This window comes from Brassica napus, chromosome A5 (assembly GCF_020379485.1).
Source record: "Brassica napus cultivar Da-Ae chromosome A5, Da-Ae, whole genome shotgun sequence".
NCBI classification, from domain to species: Eukaryota; Viridiplantae; Streptophyta; class Magnoliopsida; order Brassicales; family Brassicaceae; genus Brassica; species Brassica napus.
In genome coordinates this window covers 11888568-11903910 of record NC_063438.1, presented here as the reverse complement: position 1 = coordinate 11903910, position 15343 = coordinate 11888568, and the positions used below count along the sequence as shown (strand labels likewise).

The 15343-nt window shown below is 39.9% G+C and overlaps 1 protein-coding gene and 1 pseudogene across 1 annotated transcript; one reads left to right on the top strand and one right to left on the bottom strand.

The window, feature by feature from the left end:
* Positions 1-5377: 5377 nt before the first annotated feature.
* LOC106451809 (cyclin-A3-2-like) lies at positions 5378-7425 on the bottom strand. Its single transcript, XM_013893789.3, has 7 exons — positions 7024-7425; positions 6665-6897; positions 6431-6583; positions 6304-6337; positions 6060-6209; positions 5841-5975; positions 5378-5752 (listed from the first exon to the last, which is right to left on the bottom strand). Exons 1-7 carry the CDS (start codon positions 7318-7320, stop codon positions 5681-5683), a joined length of 1074 nt encoding a protein of 357 aa, XP_013749243.1. The 5' UTR covers positions 7321-7425; the 3' UTR covers positions 5378-5680.
* Positions 7426-10881: 3456 nt separating this feature from the next.
* On the top strand, positions 10882-13712 carry LOC125608585 (annotated as a pseudogene).
* The last annotated feature ends 1631 nt before the right edge of the window (positions 13713-15343 follow it).

The following is a 15343-nucleotide window of genomic DNA, read 5'->3' as shown; positions in this document are numbered from 1 at the left end:
TTCAGCGCGCGCTTCATCGAAGAAGATCCTGTGGGTTGCTGCCTAAGCCAGTGCATCGCTTCTCCATTCAGCATGTATCTAAAGAACTTTCACAGCAGGTGATCTTCGGGGACTCCTTCCATCTGAATGGCAGCGATTAGATCCTCGAACCGTTCCAAATGGTCCATAGGATGCTCGTGCGGTAACCCAGAGTAGGGTATCTGCGACACGAGAGTGTAGTATTGAGGCTTCAGCTCGAAATTCTGCTTCTGGATCTCTGGAAGTCGAATCGCTGATCTGTTGGAATAGTACTAGGCGATTGTAGTCGGCCAGTGGTTTCGATCGAGCGTCTTCATCTACAGGTTGAGCAGCTCCTGTAGCATCAGCATCAGGGATTACAGTTCCCTGAGCATCTATTTTCTGACCTGTTGCATTACGCAGATAACCGGCCTAGTCATACAGGTTTCCGTTCTCATCCTGAGTTAGAATAATAATGTTTACCATTTTTGACAACACGGTATCGATCGACGTACGCGGTGTAGTATCGATCGTTGTCGAACGATTTGGATCGATCGACGATGACGGTCTGGTGTCGGTCGACGGTTGGTTGTGCGTATCGATCGACGACGAAGTGGTTGCGTCGAGCGATGTGGAACGTTGACCTCTACGGATGGTGCGTTCCAAATGAGCAGGATCGTCTGAGAACAGCAAGTCTTTCTCTTTGTTGCTTCTGGTACCGCTGGGCATGCACCTGAAAAGACAAGAAAAAGAAAAATTATTAGAAAAAGGGGATAAAGAAAAGAATAAGAATTAATAAAACTAAATCTAATGGCGATCAAAGGTCTCCGGCAACGGCGCCAAATTTGATACCACTCAAATTACCCTAAGGAGTGTTACTCTCATCAAAAGAGGTTCAGATGTAGGACTTAGGGATCGAATCCACAAGGAGCTAGGGAACAATTAAATCTAGTGTTTATTAATTCTAAAGGTTGTAATGTTTTAAATGAAATAGCAATAGTAACTAGCGAGTAAATGATAAATGTAACTTAGGTTGGAAATGATATTAGATGCAGGGCCACTATTCAGGTGTTGGAGATTATAATTCCTATAGATGCCTAACTGTAGCATGCATGATATATTAGAGCTCATTCGCTTAACTCAGTGATCAGCTGTCGCATGTACCACTGGTTAACAGACTAGATCTTGTGTCTCACCGGTTAGATGCAGACACAAGAGAGTGTCGATCGATAGTCTATTAAGACGTCGACCGATACACCTTTGCCAACATCGATCGATTGTCAGTTGAGGACATCGATCGACGGGTTCTAGCCAGGCCTATGCGCGAGTATGAAAATGCTCTACTAAGATTCTAAATTGGCGGTTAGCCCTCTCTAGCAATCCTAATATGATAGATAGATGTCAGGATGGGATAACAAGGGTGCTTGAATATGCAATATTATGATCAAGTTCTAGTTAGCTAGGCTAAAACAAGCAATGAATACAAATCTATCATGAATATCACAACAAGGCAGATCTATAGTTTGGGGCTAATCCCACAAACCTATCTGAACCCTGGATCTAACAGTTGAACTACTCAGACATAGCAAAGCAATTCATATCAATAGATAAATAGAAACTCATAGAATAGATGATAAGAAAATGAAACAAGGAGTTCCAATCACAAGTGATCTTCTCTCCAAAATGAAACTTGTAACAAAACTAGGTCTAGAAAAGAAAAGCTCTCTCTGCCGTCAAAACACTTAGGCAGTATATATTCTACTAGGTTAAAAACTCGTCAGGGCATTTTGGTAATTTGGCTTGGCCTTGGTTTTTAAGTCTGCTGAATCCAAAATGTCGCGTCTGGTGTCTCGACATCGATCGACGGTACTTGTGTACATCGATCGATATTAATCTTCATTTGTCGAGGCATTTCCTGATATCGTTCGTCAGCACTGATGCGCATCGATCGATTATTCTTCCTCTCGTCGACCTCTAAGTGGTCAGCTCGGGTGAAATGTCTTTTATGCTTCAAAATACTCCAAAGTCATAACTTTACTCTGAAATGCACCTGAACCTGAAAACATACCTAGAAGAGTAGAAAACATAGATATATATATATATATATATATATATATAGTAAAATAATAATATACCATGGATAAAAATGGGTCAAATCCAAGGTATATCAACTTTCCTAAGGATCAGAAATGGTCCATCAGTTCGAGGCATGAGTTTGGACTTTCTCTCTTCCGAAAACCGTTTCTTCCTTAAGTGAACCCAAACAAGATCACCTTCCTCAAAAATGACCTTGTTTCTCTTCTTGTTTGCCTTTCTCGTATAGATCTTTGTCTTTGCTTCAATGTTGGCACGAACCTTCTCATGCAGCTTCTGAATAGTCTCCGCCTTTCTTTTCCCATTTGTACTAACTCTTTCACTCAAAGGCAAAGGCAAAAGATCAAGTAGAGACAAAGGATTGAAATCATAAATAACCTCAAATGGAGAAAACGTAGTAGAAGAATGCATGGAATGATTGTATGCAAATTCTACATAAGGCAAACATTCTTCCCAAAACCTAAGGTTTTTCTTAACCAAGGACCTAAGCAAGGCTGACAAGGTCCGGTTTACAACCTCAGTTTGACCGTCGGTCTGTGGGTGACAAGTGGTGGAAAACAACAACCTGGTTCCTAGCTTAGACACAAAGTCTTCCAAAAATAGCTTAGGAACTTAGAATCTCTAACTGAAACAACTGACCTAGGCATTCTGTGCAACCTAACAACATCTTTAAAGAATAGTTCAGCAACATGCACAACATCATCGGTTTTTTTGACAAGGTATGAAATGGGCCATCTTAAAGAATCTATCAACCACCACAAAGATAGAATCTCTACCAGCTTTAGACCTATGCAATCCAAGCACAAAATCCATAGATATGTCGACCCGAGGATGAGATATATGGAATGGGTAGAGCTGAGTACAAACCTTGGTTAAATGCCTTTGATTTGGCTTTCTTGTAAACCACACATCAGCCACAAATCCGTTCCATGTCCCTCATCAGCTCGCCCAGTAGAATTGCTCATGAACCACCTTGTGTGTCTTTTTTATTCTGAAATGTCCCATCAGGCCTCCTCCATGTGCTTCCTTGACAAACAAATCCCTCAAAGAACATTGGGGGCACACACAAGCGGTTATCAAATAATAAAATTCCAGAAATTTGATAATATTTTCGATAAGCCGCCTTGGAACATTTTCTGAAAATATCTTTAAAATCCTGATTAGTTGCATATAAATCCTTGATAAATTCAAAACCGAGCAACTTAGTCTCAATAGCTAAAAGAAGAACATACCTCCTAGACAAGGTATCAGCTACCACATTTTCCTTACCTTGCTTGTACTTGATGACATAAGGAAAGGTCTTAATGAACTTAACCCAACGTGTGTGTCTCTTATTCAACTTCTCTAGCCCTTGAGGTGTTTCAAAGATTGGTGATTTGTGTGAATCACAATCTCCTTCGGCCAGAGGTAATGCTGCCATGTTTGAAAAGCCCTTACCAAAGCATACAACTCCTGGTCGTAAGTGGGGTAATTGAGTGTGGCTCCTCCAAGCTTCTCACTGAAGTACGCATTGGACTTCTTTTCCTTCATCAAAACAGCATCAATACCCACGCCTGAGGCATCACATTCAATCTCAAAAGTCTTAGAGAACTCAGGAAGAGTAAGCAAAGGAGCTTGAGTTAACTTCTCTTTAAGAATTTGGAATGCCTCCTCCTGAGCTTGTTCCCACTTGAACCCAACATTCTTCTTGATCACTTCCGTGAATGGGGCTGCTATAGTACTGAAGTTCTGGACAATCCTCCGGTAGAACCCATATAAGCCATGAAAGCTTCTTACGTCACCAACGGTCGATGGACTAGGCCAGTCACGGATGGCTTTGATCTTCTCTTCATCCACTTTGAATCCATCAGCACCTACAACAAAGCCTAAGAAAACCACGTGATCTGTTCCAAAAGAGCTTTTACCAAGATTTGCAAACAACATTTCTCTCCTAATGACTTCAAGAACAGATTTCAAATACAGTTTATGATCATTAAAAATCTTGTTGTAGATAAGAATATCATCAAAGTAGACAACAACAAAATGGCCAATAAAGTACCGCAAGATATGATTTATCAAAGGCATGAATGTGCTAGGTGCATTAGTAAGACCAAATGGCATGACAAGCCACTCATACAACTCTAGTTTAGTCTTGAATGCAGTTTTCCACTCATCACCTTCTTTCATGCGGATTTGGTGATAGCCACTTTTCAAATCAATTTAGAGAAAACAGAGGAAGCATGCAACTCATCTAGCATGTCATCAAGCCTAGGGATTGGATGCCTATACTTTACCGTAATGCTGTTGATGGCATGGCAGTCAACACACATGCGCCATGAGCCATCCTTCTTAGGTACAAGTAAAACAAGCACGGCACAAAGGACTAAGACTTTCCCTGATGTAGCCTTTCGCAAGAATCTCTCAAATCTGCCTTTGAAGTTCCTTTGTTTCCACCGGGTTGGTTCGATAAGATGGACAGTTTGGAAGAGAAGCACCTGGAACAAAATCAATCTGATGCTCTATGCTTCTCACCGGTGGCAATCCCTTAGGATTCTCATCTGGAAAAAAAAATCAGAAAATTCCTGAAAAACATCTATCAAATCACTTGGAATCTCCGGTGCAAGGTTAAAAGAAGCCATTAGAGTTTCTTTATACATAAGTAAAAGAAATGGCTGCTGAGAATACAAAGACTTCCTTACCTGACTTTCCTCGATAAAGAAATTAGAATTCTTAGGAGAAACCTCAGGTTCGGCTATTTAGGTTCTTTCCCTCGAATCTTCTTCAACTGAATCTGATCTTGATGAACCTCCAAAAGAATTAAAGAAACCAGAGTGATTTTATTTTCCTTATAAAGGAGTGGCGGTTGGTGTAACCATCATGCATTGCTCTCTTGTTGAACTGCCATAGCCGTCCTAGAAGAATATGGCTTGCGTCCATGGGAAGGACGTTGCAAAGGTCACAGATGTGGTCGGGTCTCCTTTGCTTTGGTCGGAAGCCGCTCAGTCCAACTGGCGTTTCGGGCTGGCTTAAAGGGCCGGATCTTCTATTTTATGGGCTTTGCAGAGGAGTGTAACCCATTTTCTATGTATATGTTTATCGACTTCCTCTGATGATAAGAAAGCGCATAGGTTGGGCTTTGTTCACGGCGTATTCTAGATAAAAAAAATAAAAAATAGAAAAGAGAATCCGTGTGATACCGTGTTGTAACGCATGTGTCGTACTTCTTCTTTGTTCCGAAAATGGCTTTTTTCTTGGTTCAAGCTTAAAGGTTGGTTTACTTCTCTTATACTAACTAATTCATTCCAAAAAAGCATAACGTAAATCATATTCGGTAGTTGTACTGCATTATTCCAAGGGTACATATACTAATTATGTATATAAAGTGATACTTGAATGAAAAATTACACATCTTCATATTACAAAACACAAATTATTTGTTGCTGCCTTCACTTCACTTCGAAGAGTTCTTTGCTACACCAGCTTCAGCTGTAGATTCTGTATACTATCTGACCGGCTACTCAGTATTGTATTGAGATACCTTTCGTCAAATCGATCTCAGCAACATTTGGCAAAGATAGCAAAGTTCAGACAAAAGAAAGAGTGGTTCAGATCAAATGGTAACATCCTCCCAATAGGTAACGGGCAGATCTGGTGAAACAGGCATGGTCGCAACACACTCGAACTGTAAGAAAAGGAACAACATTAACGATCAACAATGCTTATTCAAATGATCTTGTTGAAAATGCTGTTATCACTTTAATGTTGATTACCTTGTGGTGCTTGTATTTATCTCTTACAGCTTGTAAAGCACCTCCTCTTCTGCTCAGATACAAGTCATGTATGATTCCCACACACACTTGTAGATCAGCCGCTTTGTACTTTGTGTATTCTTCTAACATTTGATTCTGTTGTATATCAATCAAAACAAAATAAAGATAGTATCTAATTCAAGAGACTTAAATGTAAGACAATGAGAAGAAAATGCTTACCCAAGGATGCTGTTTTGGACGGATGATGAATCTAGCAAGAAAGACAGCAGAAGCAGCCAACATAGATGGCACAAACTTCACAGCTTTGTAATCTAATAGACTCAGTTCTGATAAATAGCAAGCGAGTGGCTCCAGCTGCAAGTGTGGCACCTGCAGCAAAGGCGTGGAAGGAGAATACTATTAGCAATTGACTCTCTACAAGTTACAAAGCGCAGGTTTCAAATCTTTTTTATGTTGAGCTTACTTTGAAATCTTCTTGTGCAACCCTTGTGAATCGTCTGCGCATAAAAAGGCAAAACACACACAAAATGAGGACAATGAATCATACAATACAAGCCATCGAAAGCACAGTGTCTCATCACCAATCTAACCTTATAAATGAACTGATTGTAGGTCTTCCAAGTTCAAACTGGAGTGCAAGAAGTATACCTGCCTCCATCTTCACCACATCTTGTTTTGAAAATGTATTATCAGTGATGTAACAGAAATCTTCCACTTTAGGAGGACTTATCTCTTCATACTTCCTACTCATTCCGATAACAAGAAAAAAGAATAAGCTCATAAGCTTCATACAAAGACAATGACTAGCAACAAGAGATACTTACGAGGCAATAAGCATTGCAGATACTCCCACAAGCTGAAGCCTCTGCTTGTTGACTGTCTTCAAGGACAAGAATCTATCAATGTAAGAGACAGTGAGATGAAGAGTTTCAGACAGGAGTTTGTACTCCTCAGCGACTTCCACTAACCAATCCACCAAAACACCTCTCATGCTTGGTGTTACGTCTTTCTGAACCTTTTCAATATAATCAGGTAATGGTCTTTGTTTTGGCTTCACCTGAAAAATTTCACCAATTCAAAAAAAAAAAAAAGCTCTTTCAACTTCACATAGCAAACCAATAATAATCATCATCAACTAATCTATGATTAAGTCCAAACAGAGAATTGAGAATATTTTTTTTACCTCAATTTCACGTAGATACTCGTAGATGTCGGAGACATAGGGCCCACACATCTTAGGATCATCAGATCGAGCATCAATGTCAGATCCTGACTCCACCGGGGCAGTCTTTCTCTGCTTTGCTGGAGCTACAAGACTCTTTGTGGGCTGCGGAATCACTCTTTTCTGATTGAGATTGGCTACATTGGGAAGCTCACCAAGGACCACTCTCTTCTTGGTGACCCGTTCCTCCTCCGTGGCCATAGCCTTTCTTTTGGCCGCAGCTCTCGTCATCCTCACACAGATCTCTTTCTCCATCATGATTTAGGAACTGGAGAGATTCCGAGAGAAGAGAAAGTAATTGAGAGAGAGAGAGAGATTGAGATTTGGTGGGGAGCAAGATGTGAGGGTGAGAGAGGGGGATGTAAAAGGAGAGAGCAAAAGCGCCATTTCTGATAAACTTTCGAGTTGAAATTCTCGCGCTCAGTGTGCGGTTTTTAGTTTTGTTTTGGGAGTCGTAACAAAATTTTGGTGAGGTACAAAAATTGTTTGGCGGGATTATTTTCATCGGATTTGTTTCTGAATTTGTTTTTACCGGCAAGATTGCTAATGGTGGTGCCACTTCTAAAACATATTTCACCTTTTTAAAACATCTTTCGTCTATTATTTTCTTTTATTTTTTTATCGACATCTTTGTATTAAGGGTCAAAACCGTTGAAAAAAAAAGGGGTCAAAGTCCAATTTTTACAAGCAGTTACAAATTCCGTGATCCAAATACTTAAAGCCCAAAGATGGCCTAGTTTAAAAGATAAGATTAAAACGCGTGTCATCATACAAAGCTAACATCGTTTACTAACTCCTTGCATGAGGTACACGTGTCCCTACCGTGACCATCGAACATTCTAGAGACAGTGGTCGTGCGACCAGAGACTTCACCAGAAACTAGCTGGAAAAGTCTTCTATTTCCATCTCCGATTTGAACTGCTTACTTGCCTTTCCGTTCTTCATCGCTGCCAGCCTGAAAGCTTCTTCTTTTTCAACTCGCTAGAGTGTAAATCCAGTAAAAAACTTCAACGAGTCAGTAATAAAGTCTCGCCAGAACATCTTCATAGACAAACTCCGACTAATCTAAAATCTACACTGGCTCACCATACCCTTTCACTTTCACTTTCACTTCCGTCTCGGTTCTTAACCCTTGGAGATACTCCGCTTAAAAACTAAAAGTGAAGATTGATTCTTACCTAGATTAAGAAGCAAGGATGAATAACAAGTAACGATAGAGAATCAAAGCCTCCAAGCTTAACGTAGCAAGAGTCAGCACCAAGAAGGAGAAGGCGAACAAACTCCGATTAAATAACCAGAGACTTTATTCATCCTCACTCAAATCAGAGAAAAATGAGATTGATACGCAGCAACTACTCTGATTTAGATTAGAGAGGAACACCTCAAAAGCTCGCCTTGCAAAGTAGATAATCATGCGGAAGTTTTGATCGCCTAGCGAAGTACTATATTATAGTAAAAACAAAAGGACAAAAAGGATTGGTAACCGGCACAAGCCCACCGGCTACCGGAGATGCAACTTTAGTTTAAGAACTTTTAGAGAGAAGGTAGAGAAAATAGAGAGAGAAATCGGGTTTATGTCTATTATTTTCTACATAATAATAGGGGTGATTGGTTGGAATGTAGCTCTAGAAATTTTACTGCAGAATTTAGTTTGTAGAATTTTTTGATGTAGTTGTAGAAATTAAATGAGAAAACAAGTAAAACGGAAAGAGATTCACACAACAATATTTTTTTTTGCTTTAGAAAAGAAGGCTTGTACAGCTCTTTCTTTAACTGAACATGATGATTCATTTGTCATAAAAGAGTATCGTATGTCTCTTATCGGCAAGATCTTAAATCCAAAGAAACAGAACGTTGAAAAACTGATTCAGGCGATGCCTCATCAGTGGGGACTAGAGGACCATACCACTGCATCTAGGGAATGGAAAGTTTTTGTTTTAACTTTTCATCTGAGGAGGATCTTAATTCGGTTCTCAGGATGGGTCCATTTCATTATAACTATTGTATGTTTGTACTGGTACGATGGGAACCGATAGTCCACGATGACTACCCCTGGATCATTCCATTTTGGGTTACACTTACTGGTATCCCTCTACACCTCTGGACGGACAAAAACTTGATGAATATTTGTGTGAGGCTAGGTCATGTTGATACAGTTGAGCTAATGGAAGGACGTATGCTAATTGACATTGACTCTCGGGTTCCTCTTAAGTTAAAAAGGAAAGTTCAGTCACCTGAGGGAGAGGAGGTTACAATAGAGATTAAATATGATATGCTTTTCAATCATTGTACAACGTGTGGCACTCTTGCCCATGAGAAAGGCTATTGTTCGACTAATTCAGTTAGCTCACAAACGCAAGGGCAACATCAGGGGAGAACTGGTGTCTTCGCTCGGGTTCAGCTCCCAGAGCAGTCTTCTCGCCAACCTTTGTTGGGAGAAAAAGGAGCTTCTGATTATCACTCTTGCTCAGCTTACATGGCGAGACATGCTGATAACCGAAGAGGATATGATGATCGCGAGGGCTTGAGAGAGTCTTATCATGTGAATCAAAGTCATCACGAAGGTGCGACTTTTCATGCTCGGTCTCTGGATGGAGCTAACCAATACAGTCACTCTGATAGGATAATGCGAAAGAGAGATGGGAATGGAAGGACACACTCGTATGGTGGCTCACGACAATATTCAAAACCTTATAACCGTAACGTTGAGCAGAGATGGTGTGCTAAGCAATACAATGGTTCGTATCATATGAGGAGGGAAGAGCCAGAGTGGGGTTCTCAAGCTACGATCATCCCTGATGGTTCGGATATAAACGGCAATAGCGGTAATGATCAACACGTAGCGCAACATAGTGAGGAGGATGGGAAAGATGCTCTCCATGGAAAGAAACTTGCGAGTGAGATTGTCACTCCAACTTCTCGACATTTACTTCATATGAGTGATAATGTGACTGTAAGAGATAGAGGTGTATCAAAATCTCTATCCTTTTCACCCAAGGTTGGTGGTGATGAGGCCATAATAGGAGCCCTAAGTGATATGGACTTAACTGTGCCACAAGATGAACATATGATAGATTGTGAGGTCAATGATGATGATCTTTTGAGGATGGATCTTATGGAAATGGAGAATGGTAACTCATCACGTGATGTGGTTTCTAAGGTGGCTACACGAGATTCCCTTAATATCTCCAAGAGTCTAAAGGCGAGTAAAAATATGGGAGCTCCTTTGGGTTTTCATAATAAGAAGGCTGAGGTCCTACGTAGAGGTTCTCCACGACAAAGATCACCTAAGCCTATTGATAGATCAAACCACGGAGATGCTGGGAAGGAAAGGAAAAAGCGACATGGATCTTCAAAAAGGGCAAGGACAAGTTCATCACACAAGGATGTTTGATGGGTTCCAAAAACCCATCCAAACATCATTAATGCGGACAATCAGTTGGAACTGTCGAGGGTTAGGGAACGACTCATAGTTTGACGCCTTACGGAGAAGTGTCAAAAGCGTCGCCCAGGACTTGTGTTCCTTTTTGAGACGAAGAACAGGAGGCTGCTGTTGCAAATCATTCAGGCCGACTTAGGATTTGATCATGTGTTTACTGTTGAGCCACTTGGACTCAGCGGAAGTTTAGCTTTATTTTTTATGGATGAATTTCAAGTTAATGTTTTATTTTCGAAAACATAATGATTGACATTGAGACAATCATTAATGGAATAAAAGTCCATATGACATTTGTTTATGAGGATCCTGTGTCAGAAAGACGAGATCAAGTTTGGGAACGTCTTACGCGTTTCTCAACAACAAGAAATGGACCTTGGTTCATGATAGGAGATTTTAATGAAATCACAGGTCATAATGAGAAAGAAGGAGGGAGACAACGAACAGATAGCTCGTTTATGCCCTTTAACCAGATGCTTAATGACTGTGGGATGTTAGAGTTTCTCTTCACGGGGGACATGCTCTCATGGGTAGGGAAGAGAGCAGGTCGGGACACTGTTCGATGTCGTCTAGATAGGGCAGTAGGAATGCGGATTGGCATGAGAAATTTCCTCACTCTAATGTAAATTATATGAGGTTATGGGGATCAGACCATCGTCCGATTCTTGCAGACATACTCATAAAGCCAATGAGGAGATCAAAAAAATTCAAGTTTGACAAAAGATGGTTGGATAATGAAGAACTACGACAAATCATTCTAGAGGGTTGGAAATCTCCCGATCTCCCACCCAATGCGACCATTATCGAACATATTTCCAGCTGCAGAAAAGCTTTGAGTGAGTGGAGAAGAAAACTTAATATTAACTCGGCAAAGATAGTGGAGGAGCTTAAAGAAAAAGTGGAAGGTCTATACGCAGATGATAATGCTACCACTGAGGAAATTGCAGCAGCATTAAAGGAACTTTCTGATGCTCTTAAAGCAGAAGAAATGTTCTGGAAACAGAAAAGCCGAGTGTTTTGGCTGAGAGAGGGGGATAAGAACACAAAATTCTTCCATTCCTTGACAAAGCAAAGACGAGCACGAAACAAGATCACGCAACTTCTAGATGAAAATGGAAATATTGTTGACGATGAAGGAGGATTACTAGCCATTGCTACTAGCTACTTTAGGCAGATCTTTGAGTCCTCTAATCCAGAAGACATTGAAGAGGCGCTATCTGAAGTTCCTACGAAGATCACTGCATCAATGAATAAGTTGATTGATTGGTAGTGAGAAAAAGTTGTAAAGCAGTAAATAAGAGCAAACAGTTGATTGATTGGTAGTGAGAAAATTAGACAAAATATCTAGAATTAGGGTTTCAGGCAATCCAGATTATAATATTATAGATGCCAAGGATGTGTGAATAATCGTCCTAGAACTCGAATTCTAATACAAAGATATCTAGCTCTCGCTGCGAGTCTAACCAGATAACTAAATCCTATGTTCTTGTTCTCTCGTGTGAACAAAGATCAAATGTCGATACTATTGACTAGGTATCAATTTGATACTTGTTAGACAAGCGTTATCGTCCTAATCGATATGTTCACTAGATTCCTAAACCAGGTCTCGCATGCATCTAACAACCTGGCTCAACAGGATTAACTCAGGGTATGAACTACTCTCGTAGTTGTCAACAACCTAAAATAAGTGTTCTAGTTAGGTATCCTAGAACACAAGCAGTAAGAACAATTCTAATGTAGGAAACCTAATAATTCACCCTAGTTGTTCTATGGTTCATTAATCTAATGACAGGAGGACACTGTCTTTTGTGGTGTATTTGATGGACATGGTCCTTAGGGTCACGTTATCGCAAAGAGAGTCAGGGATTTGCTTCCTCTCAAATTGGGCTCTCACTTGGAGTCCTATCTCTCCTGCGAGGAGGTTCTTAAAGAGATCAGCCTAAACACTGCTGACAGAATGACCTCTGACAGCCTTGTGCACATATCTGCTAATGGTGAATCCCGAGTCTACAACAAGGATCAGGATATGGTTCAGACGCTGTTGACCTCGATTGTTAAAGCCTACAGATTCATGGACAAGGAATTGAAGATGCAAGTGGATGTCGATTGCTTTTGTAGTGACTACTGCAGTTACTATGGTTAAGCAGGTAGATAGTTGGACCAAATATTCTTATGTTGTGTCTGAGTTTTGTTGGGAAAAGTCCTTTTCATTTGTATTGTTTTTTGTTCTTTGGGTTATTTGGTTTAGGATCAACATCTTGTTGTTGGAAACATTGGGGATTCAAGAGCAGTATTGGGTACGATGAATAAAGAGAATAAACTTGTTCCTTTCCAGTTAACTGAAGATCTCAAACCAGATTTTCCAGGTTATTTTACTGCTACATCTTCCTCTTCACAAAGGTTTTTATAACCAGTTCCATCATCCTTAAGTTCTTCTTATGGAACTACTGTGAGGAAACTTTAGTTTTAGCTTTTAGGCATTTGAGAAGATAATTTGGTTTTATCAATTAAAGTTGGGAGTTTTGATGTTACCAGCTGAAGCAGCAAGGATAAAGAGATGCAGAGGACGTATATTTTCTCTCTGGGATGAACCAGGAGTTGCCCGCCTCTGGCTTCCTAACCACAACTCACCTGGTCTGGCCATGGCGCGTGCTTTTGGAGATTTTTGCCTTAAGGACTTTGGTCTCATTTCTGTTCCTGACGTGTCCTACCGACACCTCACTGAGAAAGATGAATTTGTTGTCTTGGCAACTGATGGGGTAAGAGATATCACACTGTCAATGAAATAGTAATAGTAAAAAGTCCAATAGTTCTGAATAAATGCATATAATAGAGGTACAAACTATTTGGTCTCTTAAGTGTGTTCTTGAAACTTTGCTAGATATGGGATGTATTGACGAATGAAGAAGTTGTGGAGATTGTAGTGAAAGCACCAACACGTTGCACAGCTGGTCGAGCCTTGGTGGAAGCTGCAGTGAGGAATTGGAGATGGAAGTTCCCCAATTCAAAAGTCGATGACTGCGTTGTAGTTTGCCTCTTCCTTGACTCGAAACCAGACAAATTATCAACTGCTTCTTTCTCAGTGGATAAACACATCAGCAATGGCCTTACTGAACCTGACACAGCATCAACGTCAACTCCAGGCTCGGAAACCGAATCACCTGAGCTCAATGGTGTCGACAGAATCGACACACTCGTGACAACCAAAGAGTAGGGAGATAGAACAGAGGCAGGAGGTGAAAATGTGAGATTAGACTTTGTCTATCTCTCTCTCCCTTTCAGTTTTTTAGTCTCTAAATGTCTCTTATGCTCTATGTTCCCGTCAAAAGTCACTGTTTGTATATATAACAATGCCAATACTTTTGCTACGGTCTCTCTTTTTTTTTTCCTTTTTTTTTGTAAATAAATTTCTGAAGCCGCATTTCTGTTTGCTTGAGTAATTTTTATATGTTAGAAACCACATCTGTTTTTTAGACCCAAAGTGCTGTTCAGAGTGTTTACCCTGCTTTTGTGCCTTTAAGGCTTTATTTTGGTTTGGATGCTTAGAGGCACATAAATCCAAGGCAAGAGTCCTTGAATCTTGATCCTTCCTCAGATAACATCAGCGTTTCAGAAGAACTGATAAATAGTGAATCTAGAATGTCGCATGCCAAGGAATCTTTTTCAAATAGTTGTAAATCTGATGATCAATCTATACCGACTTTAAATTTTTTGACCCAGTTTAATTATAAGAGACCCTAATTTTTCTCTATTTATTAGAAATTTCATGAGCCTTTTAACAGAGGCTTATGGAGTGGTGAACTATTTCCGGAATGACATCGGAACCACCTACAATAGCCACCATGAAAGAAAAGTCATCATAGCCACCTAAAAAGGAGAAGAAACACATCAAATATGTTTTGGAAGAAGAAGAATGGATGATAAAATCAGTGAATTTTGAAGCCAAACTATAGGGTAAGTTCTTCACTCATATGTCTATCTATAGCCAAAAACGGATCTTCATTTATAACTTTGGTTTAAGAGTTATGATCATTTCTCCAAAACTGGTCAATGCAGATCGGATCAGTGAACAATCAACTTCATGAGCAATTTCTTGTCAATCTAAAAGGGACCAAAAGGTGATCTAGGTGTCTTTGGAAATATCTCACTATCATCTACTCCAAAATAAATTTCATTTATAATATAATATCGTCAAATTAGTTAAATATATGGTTACACTGTAGTGCTAAGTCAATAATATCATATATATTAAGTGGATGACGTAACATAAAATTTTATAGCAAATTTGTTGAATCCTACAAACAAATTTATATTATTTGTTTGTGTAATGGTGCAGAGATTTTACCGGTTATACCAGGAGGTGGTAGAGCAGAGACTTTTTTGGTGGCTCTGAATTCGTCATATCTTTGGGAGCACTGCAAAGTTTTGAAGGTGGTAGAGCAGGAGGTGGTAGAGCAGAGACTTTTTTGGTGGTAGAGCAGAGACTTTTTTGGTGGCTCTGAATTCGTCATATCTTTGGGAGCACTGCAAAGTTTTGAAGCTAACAAAAAACATGAGATTGCTCGCTGGTCTTACTGATGATGCAGCAAAAGAGCTTCAATCCTTTTTAAACTGGATTTTGGATATTGGAGATGGTAAAATAAATTTGCGTAACGACGGTCAAGTTGAGATTGACATCCCTTCTGATTTGCTGATAAAAAATAGTGGAGAAGATCCTATTGAGACTATGGCAAAAGAGATTTATGGACAAGCTTTTCAAACTTCAACAAATAAGGATTTGTATAGACATCGAGCCATTCTTACTCCTACAAATGATGAAGTGGATAAAATAAATGATTACATGCT